We start from the raw sequence: 25909 nt of genomic DNA, 5'->3' as shown, positions 1-25909 counted from the left end.
GTGGCCTTGTATTTATACAACGTGTATTGTGATTTATTGAGTAAAATTGCTTTCATTACTCATATCTGCTGTCCTGCGCCTGGCTCATCTCATCAGCTACACACAGATGCTTTACACATACGCTAAGTCATTGTTGGCAGAATAGATGGATGCAGTTCAATGCATTATTAATATAATTCACCAATACATTTCTTGGTAGTCCAAAAAATATTGCTATCAGGTTGTAAATCACAGCTGGTCTGGTACATTGTTCACTGCCTCCATTCAGGATGCACTGTTTCAGTTTCAATTACTCAATATTCTGGACAAAAACGGACTAATGTATCTACGGCTGGAAATGTCAATACAATCAAACTAAGATGAGACAAAATAAAGACCTTCCTGCCCTCTCAGAGGGGATCAGCAGGCAATTCAGATTACTCTGACGTTTTTCTTGCGCTGTACCTAATGATTTATGAAAACTTGCTTGGTGGGTCGATGTCCTCATTATTGTTTTACAGGCGTGTTTGATACGTTTTATGTGCACACTTTATTAGAATATTTATGAAATGCACATTGTTATATTTGGTAACAGTTACTTGTTTTTTTCTCGACTCCAACCCCATTCGATGCATGGATGTGGGTGGAGCTATTTCGACATAAGGGTGTTAATTAAAAAAAACTCACAAAAGCTCTGACGAAGCCCGATATGTAAAGCTTAATAAAGAGCAGTGATACTATCAAGAGCAGTGTGCAGGTTTCTTCTTTTTTCTCATCTTGTTCAACTGTTACCATGCACCTGCAACAAAGATAGCTCAGATGCGCGAGTGCCTTTTGAATACAATCAAACTAACAAGGGCAATGATCACAAGTCAGTCATCATTTGGCTAATATGCTAGTGTATCTATTTATGTAGCAAGCTAAAATCACGGAGCCTAACGTTAGCTAGACAGCTAGCTAGCTGCTAGTAGGATGTCATGTCATGCCCTCATATCGTTTTTCAGTGGCTATACACAGCTAGAGATCCAGGTGTCATTTGGTTAGCTAGCAAGAACTTGAATGACTGTTATCCAGTTAGCATATGCTAACTGTTATCCAGTTAGCATATCTCGGTGTAAACACTGTCCAACAAAAACTGAAGAGATTAAATTAGAACATCATTGAAAACAATAATATAATTATAATTATTATTATAATCATTATTTAAAAAATCCTTAGCCCTTCTTTGAAGGCCAATTGTCCCCGTATGTGTTTGGGTTAGTAATAATGTGTAGTGTGGCTCTATTTTACCTCAACATGCCCCCTCCCCCACCCTTCTACCCATACCCCCCCATTCATCCAATTTATCTTCAATGCACACCCATTTACCTTCCTCATAAAATGAATCTATTCTACATTCATCACAACAGTCTCCTCAAGTGACAGCTGTTGAGCCTTTCTACAGTGAGGTGAGTATGCACAAAATCTGTACCATCCCTTGGCTTGCACAAATTGATATCAGCGTATAATGATATGCATACATGTGCAAATATAACACACACACACACACTCTTTAATAGATCAATCAGACATGTGTGCTCAGATATGCATTCATTATTATATTCATCCCTGCTCAGACTACTCACTGCTTTTTATGCTTACACACATGGACACAGCACACAGAACAAATAGGCTACCCTCACAGGCATACTGTGTGTATGCTCAATTGTTAGTGATACAAATTAATTCATTTTCAGACGATTCACAAAATAATGCGTCTGACTTGTCATGGCAGAGTAAATGTCAAGCTTTGTCAGATATTCCAACAAAATATTTTTTGGGGAGAACGTATTTTCTTTATAAAGATCTTTAAAAAAAAGCTCTGACAAAGCTGAATAAACTAAAGTGATACTGGCAAGAGCAGTGTGCAAGTTTTTATTCCCTTTAAGAAAATCTACAAATCTTTAACCTCAGTCCAGATCTCTGGATGTTTTCTTCCCTGTCAGACTCCACCCCCCCCTTCAGCAAATCAAGTCAGTCTGAACACCTGCCCTCCCCCTCCCCCACTAAACACACATACAGCTTACATCCTCCTCACACATGTACAATCTCACTGTGCCTTACACACACACACACACACACACACACACACACACACACACACACACACACACACACACACACACACACACACACACACACACACACACACACACACACACACACACACACACACACAGATAGAGGGGATAGAGGAGAGGAGATATATAGGTTACATTTTTGGGGATGGGGAGCAATTTGCGAGTTGGCCTATTTCGTGTCTGTGTAGTCATGTTTATCTGCCCAGACTTTACCTGTCTCAAGCAGCTGTAGTAGAGAAGCTGACCAGACACACTGGGATGGCAACAAAACAGAATTCAGACAGCAAGGGATAGCAGCGGGGAGATGAAGAGATAAAGATAGAGCAGACAGGAAGACATGAGTACAAGATGGGCAAAGGAGGAGAGAGAGTACAGCTGCAGATTCTTCTTTGTGTGTCTTTTTCCCCTCAATGTCTACAACCTCTCTCTTCCTCCGTGTGTGAATGTGTTTTGACACTATTCCTCTGCCTCCATGTCGGTGAGCTTTGAGACAGATTGTCTCTCACCTGAAATTAAACACAGGGCCAGGTGCCACTCAGATCAGACCATCTGTTCATCCCGCCCTCCCTTCACTTTTTTTCCCCTCTCCTTCTTACTTCTATATCTGCTTTTCGGACGCAGCTTGTGTATAGTGAGGCCAATTAAAAGCAGTAACATTTTCACCATGGCAGGCAGTATATAGCTCACTAGAGACAAAGGGATGTTGAATATAAATGCACAGAGAGAAAGATAATGACATGCTTCAGCTTTATATATTCAGAAGCGCATTGGTGTATTCGCGTCTTTCAATTACTTTCATGTAATTTCTTTGTAGCGTCAGTGACAAGAGGATGGTGAAGTTAATTCTCTGGAAATGCAGGTGGTATTAGATGACGATTACACCATAGCTGGGTGTTGGGGTGAGGATACTACTTGGCTAGGGGGTGGTAGTCAGTGTGTAGCTAATGAGGTGGTTTTCATCATTGCAGGGGTTAAGATGGGCGACACGAGCGGGAGGTTGTTCTCGGACGGTTGTACAAGACTTGGGTGAGGAGGTCTGGGAGGGGAGTCACTGGGGAGACGGAAGAGAAGGTTTAGCGATGGGGAACCTGCCTGCTGATCCCCTCTAAGAGGTCAGGCGGGTCAGACGAATAATATAATTTATATTACTGCTAGTGCTAACTACCTCTCTGGCTCCCAGACGCCCCTACTAAAACCCATACTCCCTCACTGTCTCAGCGTACCAGTAAGCATTTCATTGTACCGAGTACACTACACCATGTTCTGTGTGTATGACAAATAAACTTTGATTTGGCCTACTACTATCTTAAAAATGGGAATACTGGTAATAAAACTTAACAAAGAATACAACTCGGTAAACCTTAATAAAAAGAAGAGGGAGATGAGAGGAAAATATTCAGAGACTGAGTGAAGGAGGACCAGAACCCTATTGGCCCTGGTCAAAGTTAGTGCACTATATAGGGAATAGCATTTGGAACACAATACTAGTCTGTTTCTATAGAGACTGCAGAGAGAGAACGCCTGTCACCTCACAATCTGCTCCATAAATATCACTTGGCAGCACACTTGCTGCATGGTTATGCTCATCAAGCTGCTCTAACTTTGATTTGAATGTGCGATGAGAGAGCGAGAGAGAGAGAGAGAGAGAGAGAGAGAGTGAGATGACTTCGGCATGCCCCTAAGCTGTCACCTACAACCAAAGACGTTGTAGCAGAATGACTAAGGCGCTGACTGGATGCATCATGTACAGGGAATATAGGAAAGCCACCTCTGACCTTCCTCTTGGGCATATCAACTCAAAGGGAAATGGAGCTCAAATGTCAGAGTGAGTTAGTTTTTCTGTGGCACACTGTTGTGTGTCTGTGTGTGTAGTGCAGTGAGGTAGAATGCCACTTGTTCCGCATTTTGCTCATGGGAGTGTCCGAGTCCCAAATGCGACCCGATCTTTCTATGTAGTACTATTGCACTCATTTTGAGCAGGGCCCATAAGGCTCTAGCCAATAGTGCACTACATAGGGAATAGGGTGCCATTTGGAACTCCGCCAGTGTGTGCTGTTGAACGTCAGAAAGGGCACTCACCCCTGGTAGCGTCTTCTGCTCGTGCAGTGCATTCTGGGCTTTGAGTGCAGACTCTCGTTCGCAGTATGTCAGAAAGGCACAGCCTGGGGGTAGGTTTGAGGGTACATTATACCATTAAACAAAGGATGTATTTGTATACTGTGATACAACAGTGGACAAAGAGAAATTGCAGCAGGTTGCACTGTGATTTTAAAAGGAGAGTTGTTGTTTTTCAACCAATTCTCTATTTTTTATGTAAATGGTATGTTAAAGAAGGGTCCAGACACCTTTTTGGTTATTTCACGTTTTTGAAAATCTTACCTCAAACAGCAAATCACTTCCTCATCCTCGTTGTGTAGTTTGGGGCCCCCAGAAAAAAACATGAACAAAGGCTCCAAAAACACCCAAATACAGTGCCTTCAGAAAGTATTCACACCCCTTGACTTTTTCCACATTTTGTTGTGTTACAGGCTGAATTTAAAATGTATAAAATGTAGATTTTTTTGTTACTGAGCTACAGCCAATACCCCATAATGTCAAAGTGGAATTATGTTTTTACAAATTAATTCAAAATGAAAAGCTGAAATGTCTTGAGTCAATAAGTATTCAAACCCTTTGTTATGGTAATCCTAAATAAGTTCAGGAGTAAAGATTTGCTTAACAATTCACAATAAGTTGCATGGACTCACTCTGTGTGCAATAGTAGTGTTGATTTTATTTTTGAATGACTACCTCATCTCTGTACCCCACATACAATTATCTGTAAGTTCCCTCAGTTGAGCATTGAATTTCAAACACAGATTCAACCACAAAGACCAGGGAGGTTTTCCAATGCCTCGCAAAGAAGGGCACCTATTGGTAGATGGGTAAAAATGAAAAAAAGAAGACATTGAATATCTCTTTGCGCATGGTGAAGTTATTAATTACACTTTGGATGGTGTATCAATACACCCAGTCACGACAAAGATAAAGGCATCCTTCCTAACTCAGTTGCAGGAGAGAAAGGAAACCGCTCAGGGATTTCACCATGAGGCCAATGGTGACTTTAGAACAGTTAAGGAGTTTAATTGCTGTGATAGGAGAAAAATTGAGGTTGGATAAACAACATTATAGTTAAAAATATATATATATTTTAATTTAACCTTTATTTAACTAGGCAAGTCAGTTAAGAACAAATTCTTATTTACAATGATGGCTTACCGGGGAACAGTGGGTTAACTGTGTTGTTCAGGGGCAGAATGACAGATTTGTACATTGTCAGCTCGGGGACTCGATCCAGCAACCTTTCGGTTACTGGCCCAACGCTCTAACCTGCCGCCCCTGAGTTACTCATATAGTTACTCCAAAACTAATCTAAATTATAGAGTGAAAAGAAGGAAGCCTGTATAGAATAAAAAATATTCCACTCCAAAAAATGTGGCAAAGAAATGAACTACATGTTCTAAACACAAAGCGTTACAGTATGTTTTTGGGCAAATCCAACACAACACGGAGTGCCACCCTTCACATTTTCAAGCATGGTGGGGGCTGCATCATGTTATGGGTATGATCATCATCGGCAAGGACTACAGAGTTTTTAAGATAAAAAAAATTGAATCGAGCTAAGCACATGCAAAATCCAAGAAGAAAATCTGGTTCAGGGAGACAAATTCACCTTTCTGCAGGACAATAACCTAAAACACAAGGCTAAATATACACTGGAGTTGCTTACCAAGATGACATTTCTGAGTGGCCTAGTTACAGTTCTTACTTAAATCAGCTTGAAAATCTATGGCAAGACATGAAAATGGCTGTCTAGCAATGATCAACAACCAACTTGACAGAGCTTGAAGAATTTTATAAAGAATAATGTGCAAATATTGTACAAGCCAGGTGTGCAAAGCTCTTAGAGACTTACCCAGAAAGACCCACAGCTGTAATCACTGCCAAAGGTGATTCTAACGTGTATTGACTCAGGGGTGTGAATACTTATGTAAATTAGATATTTGTGTATTTCATTTTCAATCATTTTGCAAAGATTTCTAAAAATGGGTTTTCACTTTTTCAAAAACCTGAAAATAATATACATATACTAAATAATATATATATTATAACATCGTTTTTGTATCTCAAAATCATTGTAATCTGGTTAATGTTAAAATCTAAATGAAAATTATTCAAATATAAAATATAAAATTCAACTAGATAGCACACTTAGGTCATGGGAAAAGGTTGCACTTGACCGTTGCACTTGAATCATTCCCACGGTGATGGCTAGGTCTGCTACGCTATAGAACCACACACTATTGCAGAGACTTTGATAATACAGGCCGCAATTGATATGTTGAAAACAATGTGTGGGGAGGCGGAGGCACAGAAACTCATATCAATACCTTTGTCAGATAACACTGTTAAATGAAGAATTTATGCTATTGAGGAAACTGACTGAACGACTCAAAAACTCCCCAGCTTATGCTCGCCAAATGTACGTTAGCTGTGGGGGGCTGAGATGCTCATGCATTAGATGCCCATGCATTGACTTTTGTCGGGGGATGCTATTTACGAGGACATATTGTTCTGTCTCACGATTCCAGAGCATGAAACAGTATAGGGGATGTTGATGCTGCGTGGCTATATTGACGAAAAACAGATTACATATGGGATCGAATGGTGGGAATTTGCGCAGATGGGGCTTCATCTATGGCGGGATGGCGGGCAGGCCGGCCTCTGTACTCTAGTTATGAATGTGTCTCCCTCTGCCATATGGACGCATTCTATGATACAACTGGCGGCAAAAGAGCTGAGCACAGAACTGGGAGATGTACTGCAGCAAGTAACTTCGATTGAAACTACATTAAACCACATCCACTGTGTGCAAGCCTGTTCGCAAAACTATTGTGGAGATATGGGATCAGAGCATGACAATGTTCCATTCCACACCGAGGCTTGGATGTTATCGAGGGGCAGTGTTGGAAAGATTTTTCGCAATGAGAGAGGAACTGTTGTTTTTCACAATGGATGTAAATGCGCCTTGGCATAGATTCCACAAGCGTCTGGAACTTCCTATGTGGAAGCACCCCATGCTTTCATTATACTTTGTATCCCTCATTTACTCAAGTGTTTCCTTTATTTTGGCCTATAGAATAGACAGAGAAGTATCGCTCGAGTCGCAACAAAATGGAAAATACAATTTCATGACACAATTTTGTGTACAACATCTGAAGACCTGCATCACTATACTGTGAGCTTTGCCAAGGACATATTTGGGTGTTTTTGGAGCTTTTTTTCAGGGCTATGCTAGAGAAAGGGGGATACCTAGCCAGTACAACTGAATGCATTTAACCCAACCCCTCAAAAACATGTGAGATCACAAAAAAGGTGTCACACCCTGATCTGTTTCACCTGTCTTTGTGCTTGTCTCCACCCCCCTCCAGGTGTCGCCCATCTTCCCCACTATTCCCTGTGTATTTATACCTGTGTTCTCTGTTTGTCTGTTGCCAGTTCGTTTTGTTAGTGAAACCTACCAGCGTTTGTTCCCTTGCTCCTGTCTGTTCTTGCACCTGTTTTCTAGTCCTTTCTGGTTTTGAACGTTCTGCCTGCCCTGACCCTGAGCCTGCCTGCCTTTCTATACCTTGCCCTACCTCACTGGATTATTGACCCCTGCCTGCCCTGACCTTGAGACTGCCTGCCATTCTGGACCTTTTGCACCCTCTCTGGATTACTGACCTCTGCCTGCCTTTGACCTGTCGTTTGCCTGCCCCTGTACTAGAAATAAACGTTGGTTTCTTCGACACTGTCTGCATCTGGGTCATACTTGAAACCTGATAAAAAGGTATCTGGACCCTTCTATAACATGCCATTTACATCAAAAATAGAGATTTGGTTGTAAAAAAGAGAACTTCTTCTCTACAATGACACCCTATTCCCTATATTGAGCACTACTTTTAACCAGAGCCCTATAGGTCCTGGTCAAACTAGTGCAATACATACGGAATAGGGTGCCATTTGAGACGTACCCATTGGTTCAGCTGGTCCAAAAACAAAGACAAGCTGGCAGGTACACTTATGAAATACATTTATTTTGTAGGCTGGCCAGACTGGCCATATCTGCCAGTGGCCATGCACCTGTTACATAGGTAGCATAGCCTGAATATGCTCAATCATATAGCCTAAACAATGTCCCATGCCTGACAGCAGGACTATGCATTGTAACTTACAGTAAATGTCCATACTAAGGAAACAGGGATTCAATACACAGTGTGGGAGACAACATATTTCTATAGAACTGTGCATTATATAATAAAGTATTTCCGCTCTTCAGCATAGTCTACACAGTAATTGTTTCCTCTCCCTTACCTTTGTGCATCCCTGTGTATTTGTCCTTTATCACCGTCAACTCATAGATCTTCCCGAACTGTTCAAAGATGGGTTTCAAGTCCTTCTCCTCAAGATTTCTGGGTATCTGCCCGATGAAGAGCTTGATTGCATCGGCCTCCTTCATTGAGACGGTGTTGGATTGGAGCAACCCGTTGCGCACCGACGATGGACACTGAAAAGGTGGTGAGAGGGAGCAGGAAGAACCTATAGCTCTTTGGACGAGTTAGAGATGACGGGCAAAGGTTTCAACTCGGTCCTGGAGACGAGGAGAGAGACGATAGAGGAACAGATGAGAAGAAGAGCTCTAGACTAAATTATTAATTCATTCTTAAATGTATAATAACTTTCATTTTCTTTACATTTTTTGAAGAGTAGGAGCAATCTGGTGTAGGCTGACTAACAAAAACATCACGGTCACCAGTTGGTATAGCTATGCAAAATATCTTGGAATGTTGAAATTATAATGAATTGCAATTATTTTGCCTATAATGTTTTGTAATCTGTCCCCAAATTTGATACATTGATGATAACCAATTATGTTCTGACACAGATATATACATATACACATATTTGTTTAAATATTTACATGAATGTAAATAAACATAGACATCGAAGTAGCCTACTCCTTTGTTCAACCGTCTATGGGTCTAAACTGCAGGTTTAAACCCATAGGCTATACTGTCACGTTGTGTCAATGTATAGCCTCTTCGGTCCCTTTGTCAAGATGGGGTGACAATAACAATGACTTGAACATAATCTGCAATTTTACACCACGTCAATAGGACAACAAAATAATCACCTACTATTTCTCTATGATCCTCCTTCGTCTTAAGGTTCGTTCGTTTCTAGCTGAATCCCCCTTTCTCCTCTGTCCCCTATCAAATCGGGTTTCTTTTCGGTTTGTGTCTATTCTCCAGTTCAATTCATTTGTCTAATGTAGGACCCCTCTGAATCCGTGCCTTGACAAGTTACCCCCAAAAGAGCGCACGTAACAAATCGAGCGACGTCCTTCTTTATCTATAAACATGAGCATGTGATGCTTTACCTAGTAGTTTTTTTAGGTGTTATTTGTGTACAACCCCTGTTTACCACATTAAATACACACACATTTGGATTTTATATAATAATGACAACCTCTGGGATTATTCAAGCGGTTGGTGGTTGGTTATAAGGATAGACAATCTATGATCCAACACAGGAAATGGGAGGCTATTACTGCCGCTCGCTCCCGCATTGGCTGGCTCTCTGTCTGTCTACTTAGTTGCATTTGACGTCGTAAACCGGTGTCTCCCTCCCGTCGATCTATTGCTGCCAAAGGGCCAGGGTTCAGGTCTGAAAGCGCACTTTTGACTGCACCTACAGTATTGCTTCGGTACTGCAGGTTAACTGAATTACGGCCGTTTAAAACAATTACCATGTATGACCCTATAGAGAAGTAGAGAGATATAGTCCCAACGTTGCCAGAGATGCGAACCAGTCGTTAAATATTTTTGTTCTAAGGGTGCGTTCGTAAATTCCCTCTGGAGTGCCAGAGAGTGCATATGGTGCACTCTGGGCATTCGTAAATTCAGAGAGTTGTCAGATTGTCCCTTCTTACATTCAGAGCGCACACTGGATGTGGACACTCTGACCGAGTAGGGTTGATCCGAGCGTTCTGACCTCAACCGCAGTCAAGCACCCAAGCTAACTGGCTAACGTTGGCTAGCTTGCTAGCTATTTCAAGACACAAATGAGAGAACACCTCACTCTGACCATTTTACTTGCCCTAACAGAGCTGGTTAGGCTGTTTTCATGTTATCTAGAGCATTGGTGACTGTAACTATGCTACTGGCATCAATTTAATTATGTTTTTTTGCCAGCGTTTACTGACACCGGTCATATGTAGCATGTTAGTAAATTCATCAATTAAAGGCTCTACATGGTCAATCCGAAAACTGCAGTGGCCATACAGTATTTACTGCATGCTGCCTACGCAGAAGTCAGTGCAAACATTCTTTTGGGATTTTAAACAGCAGAGCAGAGCAGTTGTGAAGGAAGTTGTCAAGGAACTGAGTTTGTGTTTATACAGGACCTCCCGCCCCCACCTACCATCAACCAATCATGTCAATGCGGCGATATACTGGAACCCTCTGCATTATTAAAACATTTTTGGAGGGCACGGTGATGCGGTACGGAGCTCAATTTGGTCTCTGCGTGCCTCCAGAGGGTCCACAATTGCGTCACACCCTCCATACAGAGCCTCCGACCACATTTTCAGTTCAAGCAAAATTTGCTTTAATTATGCAATTCCAGCACCATTTGAACTTCAACATTTCAACATAATCAAATCACCTATGCTTAGTCTAATACAATGACAACTAAAATATACCATAAACAATTTAGTCCAACGTAAGCTAAATATGATGTAGCTGTCCATGGTTCTGATTTGTGTATGTGTGTGTGTGTGTGTGTGTGTGTGTGCATGCATGCATGCGTTTGTGCAAATAGAAAAACATGTTGACTCACCCGACAGTACTTCTAGAGAAACGCCAATGTCATCGGTCTATGACTGTCATACAGTACACACTTTACGTTTTTGCTGTCCTAGGCTACCTGGCTAAAATGCTTGCTCGCTAGCCTAACTTCCTTCATGGGCAATGTTAGCTTCTTAACATTAGCCTTCTAGCTACATACTGAACTTCCAACATCTCAGTCCAGGGGCACAAAGTATGAATTTATGGTTGGATCAGAATTGCCATTGTAATCATTGGCCAGTATGGAGAATTAAGTAAAGTGGCATGTCCAAATCCCTATCTCCATCCATGGCTAATTTAGGAAAAGGGCCCATTTTTGCGAGCTAGCTAGCCACCTGAGGACAACAACACAATGACATGCAACAATTCAAGTTGTTTCTGTCAATGACGTATTTCTCTTGACGCGATTCAGATTCAGATCAACTTTATTATCCCACCAGGGGGAAATTCATTTGGTCATGTGCTTAAAAATATGGTACATAATACATGAAAACAGAGAAACTACACAATAGAATTCATTCAAAGTGCTATAGCTACACATTTAAAGTGAAAGAGCAATATGCCGTATACTTGAGCGACCAACAGACTACCTATTATACTGCCTAATGGATGTTGGAATAAAAGAGTCCCCATATCTATCTGTTTTAATTTTCTATTGAAGATGTCTCTTTCCCTTTGTCCGGCTGCTGCTGTGTCTGAATTTTGAGTGAAGGGGATGAGTACTGTCCTGTAAAATGCATTCAAGTTTCAGGAGGATGAGTTTTGTGTACATGTTGGTGGCTGATTCTTGATCTATACCAATTATCCTGGACGCCGTCTTAATCAAGTGCTGGAACTTGACTTGGTCTTGCACTCGCATGTTTCCAAACACGCAGATCAGACCAAAGGATAGAACACTCGGCAGGATAGATTCATAGAACATTTGTAAGATGTGGAGGTCAACATTTAAACGGTTCAGTTTGCGTAAAAAAAACTGTCTCTGTTGCAATTTCTTTGCAAAGGCACTGTCATTGAATTTCAGTTAATTGTCTATTTCAATTCCCAGTTACTTATATGTGGTCAGGAGTGAAGCCAAATCCAAACTGGCTTCCCTTGACACTTTTTTTGTTGGTGTGCCAGGACCATTCACAGTTGAGCTCACTAAGTTTAGCTCAATGCTGAGTGGCTATTATTTTATACTTTTTTTAATCAAGGGAGCAGGCTTGCCAGGTCAAGCTAAATTTCTAGCCCAATTAATACTCAAAACCCGCACACAAAGCCTGAAAAATCGCCACATGTATTTTTTCCAGCAGCAAGAGAGGAGTTGTCACATTTAGCTAATATCCCCTTTTCCCATAACGTTATCAAGCAAATTAAGGAATATCAACATAACTTGTAACACCGTAAGAAGCAACGACGTAAGAAACAACATTTGGTTTTCCATTAAAAAAAATTTTTATTGGGAGCTAACTTGACTAATAAAGAAATTTGGATATGTTGCAAGCGAAAAGATAATTTGCTCTTATTAAACTCGCCATCCATCAATGGATGTCAGTTTAAGTCGTTTGACTGCTACGATTGTAAATAAATCCATTATGCGCATGTGCATAATGAAATAAATTCAACAGGAGAGTTTGAGGGATGAAAGTTGGACAAAGGATCTCAAAATCTCTGTGCAAGAAACACTTGGACGAACTTGAAAATAATGTGAGGCTATTTTCTGGCAATTGTGCCATTATTATGTGGCAGATGTTGACTAGAAACCATTAAAAATGCCATATTTACGAGATTTACTTTTCATTTCGATAGGCATAGGCTAGGCCAGTGGTTCCCAAAGTTTTTATAGTCCCGTACCCCTTTTTTGTATTTCACCTTTATTTAACCAGGTAGGCTAGTTGAGAACAAGTTTTCATTTACAACTGCGACCTGGCCAAGATAAAGCATAGCAGTTCGACACATACAACAACACAGAGTTACACATGGAATAAACAAAACATACATAATAATACAGTAGAAAAAAAGAAAACAAAAAGTCTATACACAGTGAGTGCAAATGAGGTAAGATAAGGGAGGTAAGGCAATAAATAGGCCGTGGTGGCGAAGTAAATTACAATATAGCAATTAAACACTGGAATGGTAGATGTGCAGAAGATGAATGTGCAAGTAGAGATACTGGGGTGCAAAGGAGCAAGATATATAAATAAATACAGTATGGGGATGGGGTAGTTGGATGGGCTGTTTACAGATGGGCTATGTACAGGTGCAGTGATCTGTGAGCTGCTCTGACAGCTTGTGCTTAAAGCTAGTGAGGGAGATGTGAGTCTCTAGCCTCAGTGATTTTTGCAGTTCGTTCCAGTCATTGGCAGCAGAGAACTGGAAGGAAAGGTGGCCAAAGGGGGAATTGGCTTTGGGGGTGACCAGTGAGATATACCTGCTGGAGCGCGTGCTACGAGTGGGTGCTGCTATGGTGAGCAGTGAGCTGAGATAAGGTGGGGCTTTACCTAGCAGAGACTTGTAGATGACCTGGAGCCAGTGGGTTTGGCGACGAGTATGAAGCTAGGGCCAGCCAACAAGAGCGTACAGGTCACAGTGGTGGGTAGTATATGGGGCTCTGGTGACAAAACGGATGGCACTGTGATAGACTGCATCCAATTTGTTGAGTAGAGTAGAGTAGAGTCAAACATTTAACCTCCAGCTGCATACCCCCTCTAGCACCAGGGTCAGCGCACTCTCAAATGTTGTTTTTTTGCCATCATTGTAAACCTGTCACACACTATATAATACATTTATTAAACGTAAGAATGTGTGAGTTTTGTCCCAACCCGGCTCGTGGGAAGTGACAAAGAGGTCTTACAGGACCAGGGCACAAATAATAATATAATAATAATCAATAATTTTGCTCTTTATTTAGCCATCTTACATATAAAACCTTATTTGTTCATCACAAATTGTGATTAACTCACCACAGGTTAATGAGAAGGGTGTGCTTGAAAGGATGCACATACAGTGGGGGAAAAAAGTATTTGATCCCCTGCTGATTTTGTACGTTTGCCCACTTACAAAGAAATGATCAGTCTATAATTTAGTAGGTATATTTGAACAGTGAGAGACAGAATAACAACAAAAAAAAACAGAAAAACGCATGTCAAAAATGTTATAAAATGATTTGCATTTTAATGAGGGAAATAAGTATCTGACCCCTCTGCAAAACATGACTTAGTACTTGGTGGCAAAACCCTTCTTGGCAATCACAGAGGTCAGACGTTTCTTGTAGTTGGCTACCAGGTTTGCACACATCTCAGGATGGATTTTGTCCCACTCCTCTTTGCAGATCTTCTCCAAGTCATTAAGGTTTCGAGGCTGACGTTTGGCAACTGGAACCTTCAGCTCCCTCCACAGATTTTCTATGGGATTAAGGTCTGGAGACTGGCTAGGCCACTCCAGGACCTTAATGTGCTTCTTCTTGAGCCACTCCTTTGTTGCCTTGGCCGTGTGTTTTGGGCCATTGTCATGCTGGAATACACATCCACGATGTATTTTCAATACCCTGGCTGAGGGAAGGAGGTTCTCACCCAAGAATTGACGGTACATGGCACTGTCCATCGTCCCTTTGATGCGGTGAAGTTGTCCTGTCCCCTTAGCAGAAAAACACCCCCAAAGCATAATGTTTCCACCTCCATGTTTGACGGTGGAGATGGTGTTCTTGGGGTCATAGGCAGCACTCCTCCTCCTCCAAACATGGCGAGTTGAGTTGATGTCAAAGAGCTCCATTTTGGTCTCATCTGACCACAACACTTTCACCAGTTGTCCTCAGTCATTCAGATGTTCATTGGCAAACTTCAGACGGGCATGTATATGTATTCTTGAGCAGGGGGACCTTGCGGGCGCTGCAGGATTTCAGTCCTTCACGGCGTAATGTGTTACCAACTGTTTTCTTGGTGACTATGGTCCCAGCTGCCTTGAGATCATTGACAAGATCCTCCCGTGTAGTTCTGGGCTGATTCCTCACCGTTCTCATGATCATTGCAACTTCACGAGGTGAGATCTTGCATGGAGCCCCAGGCTGAGGGATATTGACAGTTCTTTTGTGTTTCTTCCATTTGCGAATAATCGCACCAAATGTTGTCACCTTCTCACCAAGCTGCTTGGCGATGGTCTTGTAGCCCATTCCAGCCTTGTGTAGGTCTACAATCTTGTCCCTGACATCCTTGGAGAGCTCTTTGGTCTTGGCCATGGTGGAGAGTTTGGAATCTGATAGATTGATTGCTTCTGTGGACAGGTGTCTTTTTTAAAGGTAACAAGCTGCGGTTAGGAGCACTCCCTTTAAGAGTGTGCTCCTAATCTCAGCTCGTTATCTGTATAAAAGACACCTGGGAACCAGAAATCTTTCTGATTGAGAGGGGGTCAAATACTTATTTCCCTCATTAAAATGCAAATCAATTTATAACATTTCTGACATGCGTTTTTCTGGATATTTTTGTTGTTATTCTGTCTCTCACTATTCAAATAAACCTACCATTAAAATTATAGACTGATCCTTTCTTTGTCAGTGGGCAAACGTACAAAATCAGCAGGGGATCAAATAATTTTCCCCCCACTGTAACTCTGCAATGTTGGGTTGTATTGGAGAGAGTCTCAGTCTTAAATCATTTTCCACACACAGTCTGTGCCTGTATTTAGTTTTCATGCTAGGGAGGGCCGAAAATCCACTCTCACATAGGTACGTGGTTGCAAAGGGCATCAGTGTCTTAACAGCGCGATTTGCTCACTCAGGTGCTTTGCTATATCACATTTAACATTGTCCGTAAGCTTGAGTTCATTCGCACACAAAAAAAATCATACAATGATGGAAAGACCTGTGTGTTGTCCTTGTTAATGCAGACAGAAAAGAGCTCCAACTTTTTAATCATAGCCTCGAATTTGGTCCCGCATATTGAATATAGTTGAGCAGAGTCCCTGTAATCCTAGATTCAGATAATTCAGGCGAGAAAAAACATCACCCAGAAAGGCCAGTCGTGTGAGAAACTCGTCATCATGCAAGCCATCAGACAAGTGAAAATTATGGTCAGTAAAGAAAACTTTTAGCTCATCTCTCAATTCAAAAAACGTGTCAATACTTTGCCCCTTGATAACCAGCGCACTTCTGTATGTTGTAAAAGCGTTACATGGTCGCTGCCCATATCATTGCATAATGCAGAAAATACACGAGAGTCCAGGGGCTTTGCTTTAACAAAGTTAACCATTTTTACTGTAGTGTCCAAAACGTCTTCCAAGCTGTCAGGCATTCCCTTGGCAGCAAGAGCCTCTTGGTGGATGCTGCAGTTTACCCAAGTGGTGTTGGGAGCAACTGCTTGCACACGCATTACCACTCCACTATGTCTCCCTGTCATGGCTTTTGCGCCATCAGTACAGATACCAACATCTTGATGCCACAAAGCTGTCCAGTACTTTAAAAATATCCTCTCCTGTTGTCCTGGTTTCCAGTGGTTTGCAGAAGAGGATGTCTTCCTTAATTGACCCCCCATAAACGTAATGGACATATACCAGGAGCTGTGCCAGGCCCGCCCCGTCTGTTGACTCATCCAGCTGTAACGCATAGAATTCACTGGCTTGTAAACAAAGCAGTAATTGTTTCAAAACATCTCCTGCCATGTCACTGATGCAGTCGTGAAACAGTGTTGTTTGATGAAGGCATTGTCTGTATAGTTTTTTGGGCCTTTTCCCCCAGCATTGTCCCAGACATATCTGCTGCAGTAGGAAGAATTAAGTCCTCCACAATACTATGGGGTTTGCCTGTCCTAGCCATTCGGTAGCTCACCATATAAGACCCTTCTAATTAATGGTATCTGTTGCTTTTATACTACTCGAAAGTCGTCTTTATTCTCCCTCAACAAACTCTGGTGGCTTATTTTTCAAATTGTCATGTTTCGTTTCTAAATGTCTGCTCAAGAGTGAAGGTTTCCCATGAGAAAGTAACGGTTAATATTAGTTATTTGACTAGGCTACCTGTATTTGACATTGTGTTGTTATTTCGCTGAACACTAGATGGTTTCATTTTATTTTTGGCAGTGAAACGAGGCAACTCAGATGAGAAAAAAACCTCACCCAAATGTATAGCCCCGTTGGAAAATATAAATGTACTGTTTGAAAATGTTAAGAAAACATACATATTAAAAAAAATGTGAATCACATTTTTATTTGGCGTACCCCTGACGGCATTGCGCGTACCCCAGTTTTGGAATACCTGGCCTAGGCCTACTGACTAGAATCTGGGTTGAGGATTGTAATTCAACTTTGCCATGGTTTGGTTAGCTAGATGCAGGTAGCCTATAGATCTTGATAGCCTACAGTAGCCTAGGTAAGAAGTAAAATGAACGATTTAGCAGCTTGCTTATTTAACATGAACAGAGAGGCGATTTCGAGGTAAGTGCTTCTGTTGCTGAGGATGGGGTTGTAATTTCAATCACTGAATCATATATTAATAATATGGATATGAACTGAATAGGCCTATGCCTGTCAACAACAGCCATTTTTATTTTATTTGTACCCATAGCCTAATCTGATTGACCGTTACCTTCAATCTAATGCATTCTAACAACAGCTGATCGGCAATTGAGATAGAACTGTGACCATGTTCACAATTGATAACTTCCAATTTCATTAACTAAACATGGCCATTAATAATTGCATAATAACACAAGGCTACAACAACAATAAACTGAAGTTATAGGCTATTTATTAAATCTGCCCGCCAGCTCCAGTTTTTTTTATTTTATTTTTTATTTCACCTTTATTTAACCAGGTAGGCTAGCTGAGAACAAGTTCTCATTTACAACTGCGTCCTGGCCAAGATAAAGCAAAGCAGTGTGACACAGACAACACAGAGTTACACATGGAGTAAAACAAACATACAGCCAATAATACAGTAGAAAAAAAGAAGAAAAAAAGTAGGCTACACAAGTGGCACAAATTGATTTGCAATGACTCAGTGGTATCATAATTTCATAATATTTTTTATTGTATGAAATGGTGGGCTACAGTATCCTACATATGCATAGAAATCAATACACTCTCCATATTCAATGTCAGCTTCATTGTGGACTTTTCCCCATATCAGAAGCACGCAAGGGAGTTCCATAACTTCATTTAAAATGTTCACTTGCGCAGTGCTCGAGACCTAAAAACTGAGTGCGCGTAAAACCCTTCGCTTGATATGGTTTTCCATGAGCAAAATCGAAATTAGAATGCATTTTAAACCACCTCCAAGCAAATTTATCTCATGCGCTCTAGAGCGCCTAAAGTCGTTTTTCTGTGTTTTTCTGTGCAAAAAGTTATCATGACTTGCGCTCGTACTGCTCCGTCTCCTCTCACTCACGTGACTCAGATGTCTGCTGCAGCGCTGACTAAACACACACACATTTGGGGAGTGATTCAGGCCAGAACTCAGCCGTTTGAAGCTAGTGACAGCTCTCGTCATGTTCCTTAACTTCTTCCAAGCGCTACAAGATACCGCCATGAATTAACATGGACTGTCAATGGAGACAAGTGTTTTTCTAAGGCCTCAAACTGCCAACACGTCACGTAGACATCGTGTTCACGCTGTGTACACGTGACACAGACGTCACGTGTCAGTTTGCGTGTAAGTTTATTATGAAAGACCTCTCCACAGTGTAGATATGCCTATTTGTCAAATCAATATGGACACAAAGGTATCTTTGTTGGAGGGAGCCCTATTCAAAAATAAGAGGTAGCCTAGGTCTCTAGTGGTGCGTTCAAAACACCTGGGAACTCAGCAATCTCCGACTTCCGAGCGTTCAAGAAAAACAGTTTTTAACAAAATTCCAATTCAGAAACTCGGGCATCTTTCTCTGACTTTGTAAACCTAAAAATCACTGATGTCATGATTTGAACAATGGTCCAGATTATATATAGACATCTTGGCTATAACAATGATTAACGCCACGATTATTTCTGCATAGTCTACTATCCTATTGAAGGCCTCGCTCAGCCTCAACATGGGCTCATGGTAGGCCTAAAGGCTTATGAAAACATTCACTTTTAAATAAAAAGCAACTGTCATTATCACACAGAAAATATGGTTGTTTTATTAGATGCTCTGCAATTTAGAATATTAGTGGTAGACTATGCCTATAGCAAAATACCAAAAATATAGAATCGGTATGGGCTTATTCATAGACCAAACATCTTAACAGATAAAGTTTTTTATTTTATTCAGGAGAATCGCATTGAATCAGGGTATTATTTTCAGTGCAGTTGCGTTCTTACGCATAACCTTAGCCTAAACGGAATCGAAAACATTTCAGCATATTTTGATCACAGATCGTGACAATGCCTGAACATTTCAACTCGATTTTTCATTGATTTAGCCCACCATTGCCTACAGATTTGATACACATGTAGGTCTATATTTAATCTGTATTTGACAAACAGCCTGACTAGGATCCTTTGACTTCTCCCCGCGCCATGTGTTCCTAATTTAAATAAAGGTGAAATAAATAAAAAGAATAACACAGAGTAAATGACTATCACCAATAGGCTAAAACAACGTGGTTACACGTGTCCTCAGTTCTGAATCATCTCGAAGACAAAAACATGTGTCTGATACACACAGGAGCTTGGTAGCTAGTTCTCAAAGTCACTTTCATTTGAACCAAATTCAAGCAGAAACTCATGCCAAACCTGAATGAACATTTCTTTGCACTTAGCTAGTTAAAACAAAAGACTGGAAAACACAGGCAGATTCTAATCTAATCAATTCTGAACTATCCGCTGTCCTGTAACAATAAATCCATAGCACTTGCAGTACAATAAAATATTACAAAATACATAGCTCTTAATGAAGCTCTTAATCAACAATCCAAACATGACAATTTAATCCACACAGTAACATTCATTTCATTGATTCACGTCTTCACACCTTTCCTGGCGTCAGTGAATCCAGGACTTCGATGGGAATGTTTCCTCTCAGAGATGACCACAGATAAGGTTTGTTTGAACGTTGCGATAGCCCACAGATGGCCTGTCATCCAGACAATATCATAAATCATGATTGAGTCATCTTGCTGTGCCTCGCACGCCAGCCAGTCATCAGTCGCGAGTATATCTATCACAGTCTCTCATTCTTCCACTACAGTAGTCATTTAGGGAAAACAAATGAAAAATCAAATTCCCATGCAGATCATCGAAACACACACATATATACATATATATATATACATATATATATATATATTTTGTACCGATGCCTGTCTATTCATAAAAAGCAGAAGATAGTAAATAATAATCACAATGGTTAGCCTATGCAATTTAAATAGGAAAACATTCTAAGCTTATTAATATGACTACATTTTGCCTAACTAGGCAAGTCAGTTAAGAACAAATTCTCATTTATTATGACGGCCTAGCCCGGCCAAACCCGGACGACGCTGGGCCAATTGTGCGGTGCCCTATGGGACCCCCAATCACGGCCGGATGTGATTCAGCCTGGATTCTATAATGCATCATGTAATTGTTTGGTTTAATTATTTCATGACTAATCCATCCTATTAGTTGAATAGAGTAGCTGCATTCCTCATTTTACAGCGTAATTCTGTGACTAAACGCTTATAATTTAGGTCTATTGGTAGTTATTTACACTATACACATAACATTCTTGGGTACCCCCTTGACATCTCTGATCTGATCAATAAATGAATGCTAGAACATTGGTCGCCAGGATTAGCTATTTGTATCTAGTCTCTTAATAGTTGTTCATTATAGTCATACTGAGTGAGTGATGCAATGATTCGGTACCTTGCTAGATCCTCCAGAGACACACAGTGCCTGTTGCGTTTATTCACATAATTATAGAGTCAGATTGATAAATTAAGTTTTATTATCTTGAACATAATTTCTACATAATGGTTGCATCATTTCCTTCAAACTACATAATGGTGACCCGCAATCAGTCAATGGGGATTTCCGCCAATGTACACTACTGCTTTATAGCTGACCACATTTTAAAGGTTAGCATAATCTTTACAAGGAATAGGCCTAAGGCTATGTGTATTGAGTATAATAATAAAACATGTCTAGAAAGGAGGGAATGGGTGTGTGGCGAAGACACTAAAAGGCATTTTCTGTCTCCCGACAAATCGTGCACATTTGTGTCATTGTGTGAATTGTTTAGGCTCCCCTTTGTTAATGTTGATCAATTCCCCGTTATATCACCACCAGTAAATGTTGACCATTAATTCAATTTTTTATACTCTACAATGCTGATTTATTGTAATTTATGTTAATGAAATTCAAACTGCTACACTTGATAAACAAGTTTTGTTTTATTTCATAACATTTTCTTCATTTTTTTTTTTGTCGGTCCTGTTAATGTTGAGTGATCACACATGCTTCAGCACACATAGAAGGCTACTTTGCCTGCTTGCAAATGTGTGCTAAAACGGGATGTTTCATAGTATTTCTGATGATCTTAACTCACCACCACCAAACATCCCCCCCCCCCCCCCCCCCAGACAGCCATGGAACCACCACTGCAATATAGGCCTACACTCAGAAAAAAATGTGCCTTCTATAACTATTCTTCCGCTGTCCCTTTAGGATAACCCTTTTTGGTTCCAGGTAGAACCCCTTCTGTGCCTAGGTAGAACTGGGTTCTTACAGTAACCAAAAATATTTCTACCTGGAACCAAAAATCGTTATCATTTGGTGACAGCCAAAGAACCCTGTTGAAACCCCTTTTTCAAAGAGTGTACTCAAGTTCAACCTTTTCAGTTTACATCATTTCATTCTGTACTCAAACACCTGCCTGGTATTCAAGATAACACGCAGCATAGCACCATCACCTTTGAAGGTTTTCGTCAACCTCTGATCAGATTTAAATAACAGTGTTCCAAGAACCTCCACCAGGGTGAATGGAGCATCCTCAAACGGACAACAAAAAAAAAAAAGAGACAAGAGGGCACCCCACACTCATTTTAGATCCCATGGGGTCTTTATTTTCATATACTCTCTCACACATTACTATCTCCTTTGTCATCTTCCATTTATGGCATTTGAACATTGACAGAGGGGCACATCACACGTCTTTTCTTCAAGCTCCACCCACCCACCCACCCACACACATAGTATCTTGCTTACATTTCTCACATTTTAGGTGTCCAGCTGAGGCCTTGGATGGATCATGTTGCACTGAGATGAGCACAGGGGTATGTATGTAGTTGAACGTGAGAAGAGGATGTGGTTGCTTGTGGAGGGAGAGCAGTGGGGGTGGTGGATTGAAGCTGAATGGTTGCCTTGGCTCATCACATCTTCTTGACTAAAAGAAAGATCGATTTAGAAATTAGTTCGATATTGCCATAGTTTAACAGCTGAAAAGCTTTCAGTAACATGCTCCCAGAGATAGCCAGACATTCAGTGTTCACTGAATGAAGTAACCTATCCATTCCCATATACCATTTCATTCATTCATTAAATCAATTATACTACAGCACAATCAATTACATTATTATTGTAGACTATAGGCTACTCCTGTATGTACCTTAGAGACAGTAGAGGAAAAAGTACCCAATTGTCATACTTTAGTAAAAGTAAAGATACCTTAATAGAAAATGACAAGTAAAGGTCACCCAGTAAAATAATATTTGAGTAAAAGTCTAAAAGTATTTGATTTTATCAACAGCATCAAATGTAAATGTAAATGTAGCCTTCCCTGTAGCTCAGTTGGTAGAGCATGGTGTTTGCAACGCCAGGGTTGTGGGTTCGATTCCCACGGGGGGCCAGCACAGAAAAAAAAAAAATGTATGAAATTGTATGAAATGTATGCATTCACTACTGTAAGTCGCTCTGGATAAGAGCGTCTGCTAAATGACTAAAATGTAAATGTATTTCCTCAAATAAGCATCAAATGGAAAAGTATAATTCATTTTAAATTCCTTATATTAAGCTAACCAGACGGTACCATTTTTTTATTTTTTTTTTTTTTTTGAATTCACTTATAGATAGCACACTCCAATACTTAGACATAATTTAGAAACGAAGCATGTGTGTTTAGTGTGTCCACCAGATCATCAGTAGGGATGACCAGGGATGTTCTCTTGATAAGTGTGTGAATTGGACCATTTCCCTGTCTTGATAAGCATTCAAATAACGAGTACTTTTGAGTGTCAGGGAAAATGTATGGAGTAATAACTACATTATTGTCTTTAGGAATGTAGTGGAGTAAAAGTAAAAGTTTTCAAAAATATAAATAGTAAAGTACAGATACCGCCCAAAAATACTTAAGTAGTACTTTAAAGTATTTTTTACTTAAGTACTTTACACCACTGTTTATACAATACTGTAATCAGTACTGTAAGCAGTGTACCCATCCACATTTACACTTTCATTTATCAATTAGATAAATAATACTAGCACCACATACAGTTACATTATTATAGAATAGGCTACTCCTGTATCCACACTATAATAGGATACGCTTATGATTTCATTGGTCTTGTCAGGCATGATTTTAAGTCTTCAATTGAAGTTGTATGTTTTGCCTCGTTTCCCTCCTTCAGGGAAAAGTAGTTATGCATCCCACATTCAATTCAGTTAGGGTATGAATGTGTAGGCCTACATGACAGTGGAAAAATAAACCCATAGCTCCAGCACACAATGGCATGTAGGGGTAGTGTATTACAATGTAGAATATGTATACAGTGCCTTCGGAAGGTATTCAGACCCCTTGACTTTTCCCACATTTTATTACGTTACAGCCTTATTCTAAAATGGATTAAATAAAACATGTTCCTCAGCAATCTACACACAATACACCATAATGACAAAGCAAAAAAAAAATAAATAAAAAAAAATAATAAATAAAAGAAGAGGCACAGATCTGGGGAATGGTACCAAAAAATGTCTGCAGCATTGAAGGTCCCCAAGAACACAGTCGCCTCCATCATTCTTAAATGGAAGAAGTTTGGAACCACCAAGACTCTTCCTAGAGCTGGCCGCCCGGCCAAACTGAGCAATCTGGGGAGAAGTGCCTTGGTCACTCTGACAGCGCTCCAGAGTTGGGAGAACCTTCCAGGAGGACAACCATCTCTGCAGTACCCCACCAATCAGGCCTATGTGGTAGAGTGGCCAGATGGAAGCCACTCCTCAGTAAAAGGCACGACAGCCCGCTTGGAGTTTGCCAAAAGGCACCTAAAGACTCTCAGACCATGAGAAACAAGATTCTCTGGTCTGATGAAAGCAAGATTGAGCTCTTTGGCCTGAATGCCAAGCGTCACGTCTGGAGGAAACCTGGTACCATCCCTACAGTGAAGCATGGTGGTGGCAGCATCATGCTGTGGGGATGTTTTTCAGCGGCAGGGACTGGGAGACTAGTCAGGATCAAGGGAAAGATGAACGGCGCAAAGTACAGAGAGATCCTTGATGAAAACCTGCACTAGAGCACTCAGGACCTCAGACTGGGGCGAAGGTTCACCTTCCAACAGGACAATGACCCTAAGCACACAGCCAAGACAACGCAGGAGTGGCTTCAGGACAAGTCTCTGAATGTCCTTGAATGGCCCAGCCAGAGCCCGGACTTGAACCCGATCGAACATCTCTGGAGAGACCTGAAAAAAGCTGTGCAGCGACGCTCCTCATCCAACTTGACAGAGGATCTGCAGAGACGAATGGGAGAAACTCCACAAATACAAGTGTGCCAATCTTGTAGCGTCATACCCAAGAAGACTAAGCTGTAATCGCTGCTAAATGTGCTTCAATAAAGCACAGAGTAAAGGGTCTGAATACTTATATAAAATGTATTAATTCAGTTTATTTTTTATACATTTGCAAACATTTCTAAAAACCTGTTTTTGATTTGTGATTATGGGGTGTGTAGATGGAGGATTTAAAAAAATTGAATCTATTTTAGAATAAGGCTGTATTGTAACAAAATGTGGAAAAAGTAAAGGGGTCTGAATACTTGCAGTATGCACTGTATATAGTGATAAATTCACTTTCCCCACTTTGTTACAAATGCAGCACATGCACCAAGTGTACAAAACAACCAAGACAGACTGACCAGGTGAAAGCTATGATCCCTTATTGATGTCAAAGGTTAAATCCACTTCCAATCCAATGTAAATTGTCCGGTGGTGGTTTTATGAATTGTTCAGCATTCTTATGGAGGTAAAAGGTGTTGAGGAGCCTTTTTGTCCTAGACTTGGTGCTCCGGTACCGCTTGCCGTGCGGTAGCAGAGAATACAGTATATAACTTGGGTGACCGGAGTCTGACAATTTTATGGGCTTATCTCTGACACCGCCTATTATATAGGTCCTGGAATGCAGGAAGCTTGGCCCCAGTGATGTATTGGGCCGTTCGCACTACCCTCTGAAGCGCCTTACGGACAGAAGACGAGCTGTTGCCATACCAGGCGGTGATGCAACCGGTCATGATGCTCTCGATTGTGCAGCTGTAGAACCTTTTGAGGATCTGGGGACCCACGCCAAATCTTTTCAGTCTCCTGAGGGGGAAAAAAGTTTTGTTGTGCACTCGTCACGACTGTCTTGGTATGTTTGGACCATGATAGTTCGTTGGTGATGTGGACACCAAGGAACTTGAAACTCTCGACCCGCTCCACTACAGCCCCGTCGATGTTAATAGGGGCCTGTTCGGCCCACCTTTTCCTGTAGTCCACGATCAGCTCCTTAGTCTTGCTCACATTGAGGGAGAGGTTGTTGTCCTGGCACCACACTGCCAGTTTTCTGACCTCCTTCCTATAGGCCGTCTCATCGTTGTCGGTGATCAGGCCTACCCCTGTTGTGTCGTCAGCAAACTTAATGATGGTGTTGGAGTCGTGTTCCTGCACGCAGTTGTGGGTGAACAGGGAATACAGGAGGGGACTAAGTACACAC

The 25909-nt window shown here is 41.0% G+C and overlaps 1 protein-coding gene across 4 annotated transcripts in view; it reads right to left on the bottom strand.

Annotated features, from left to right (window-relative positions):
- LOC106588188 (CUGBP Elav-like family member 3) overlaps positions 1 to 9661 on the bottom strand; it is a 46071-nt gene extending 36410 nt beyond the window's left edge. For 3 of the 4 annotated variants that reach the window (XR_001324604.3, XM_045709264.2, XM_014176927.3), the window contains exons 1-3: positions 9317 to 9661; positions 8493 to 8769; positions 4179 to 4261 (exon numbers count right to left, since the gene is read on the bottom strand). Coding sequence is in view for 3 of the 4 variants with exons in the window: in XM_045709264.2 (XP_045565220.1) it covers positions 4179 to 4261; positions 8493 to 8637 (228 nt within the window). In the remaining variant the exon portion in view is untranslated. The remainder of the gene's footprint in view (positions 1 to 4178; positions 4262 to 8492; positions 8770 to 9316) is intronic. The other variant, XM_014176926.3, reaches the window with a different exon arrangement.
- Between the last annotated feature and the right edge of the window lie 16248 nt (positions 9662 to 25909).

Source organism: Salmo salar, chromosome 27 (assembly GCF_965601325.2).
Source record: "Salmo salar chromosome 27, fSalSal1, whole genome shotgun sequence".
Classification (NCBI taxonomy): Eukaryota; Metazoa; Chordata; class Actinopteri; order Salmoniformes; family Salmonidae; genus Salmo; species Salmo salar.
This window is presented reverse-complemented; position numbering and strand designations above follow the sequence as displayed.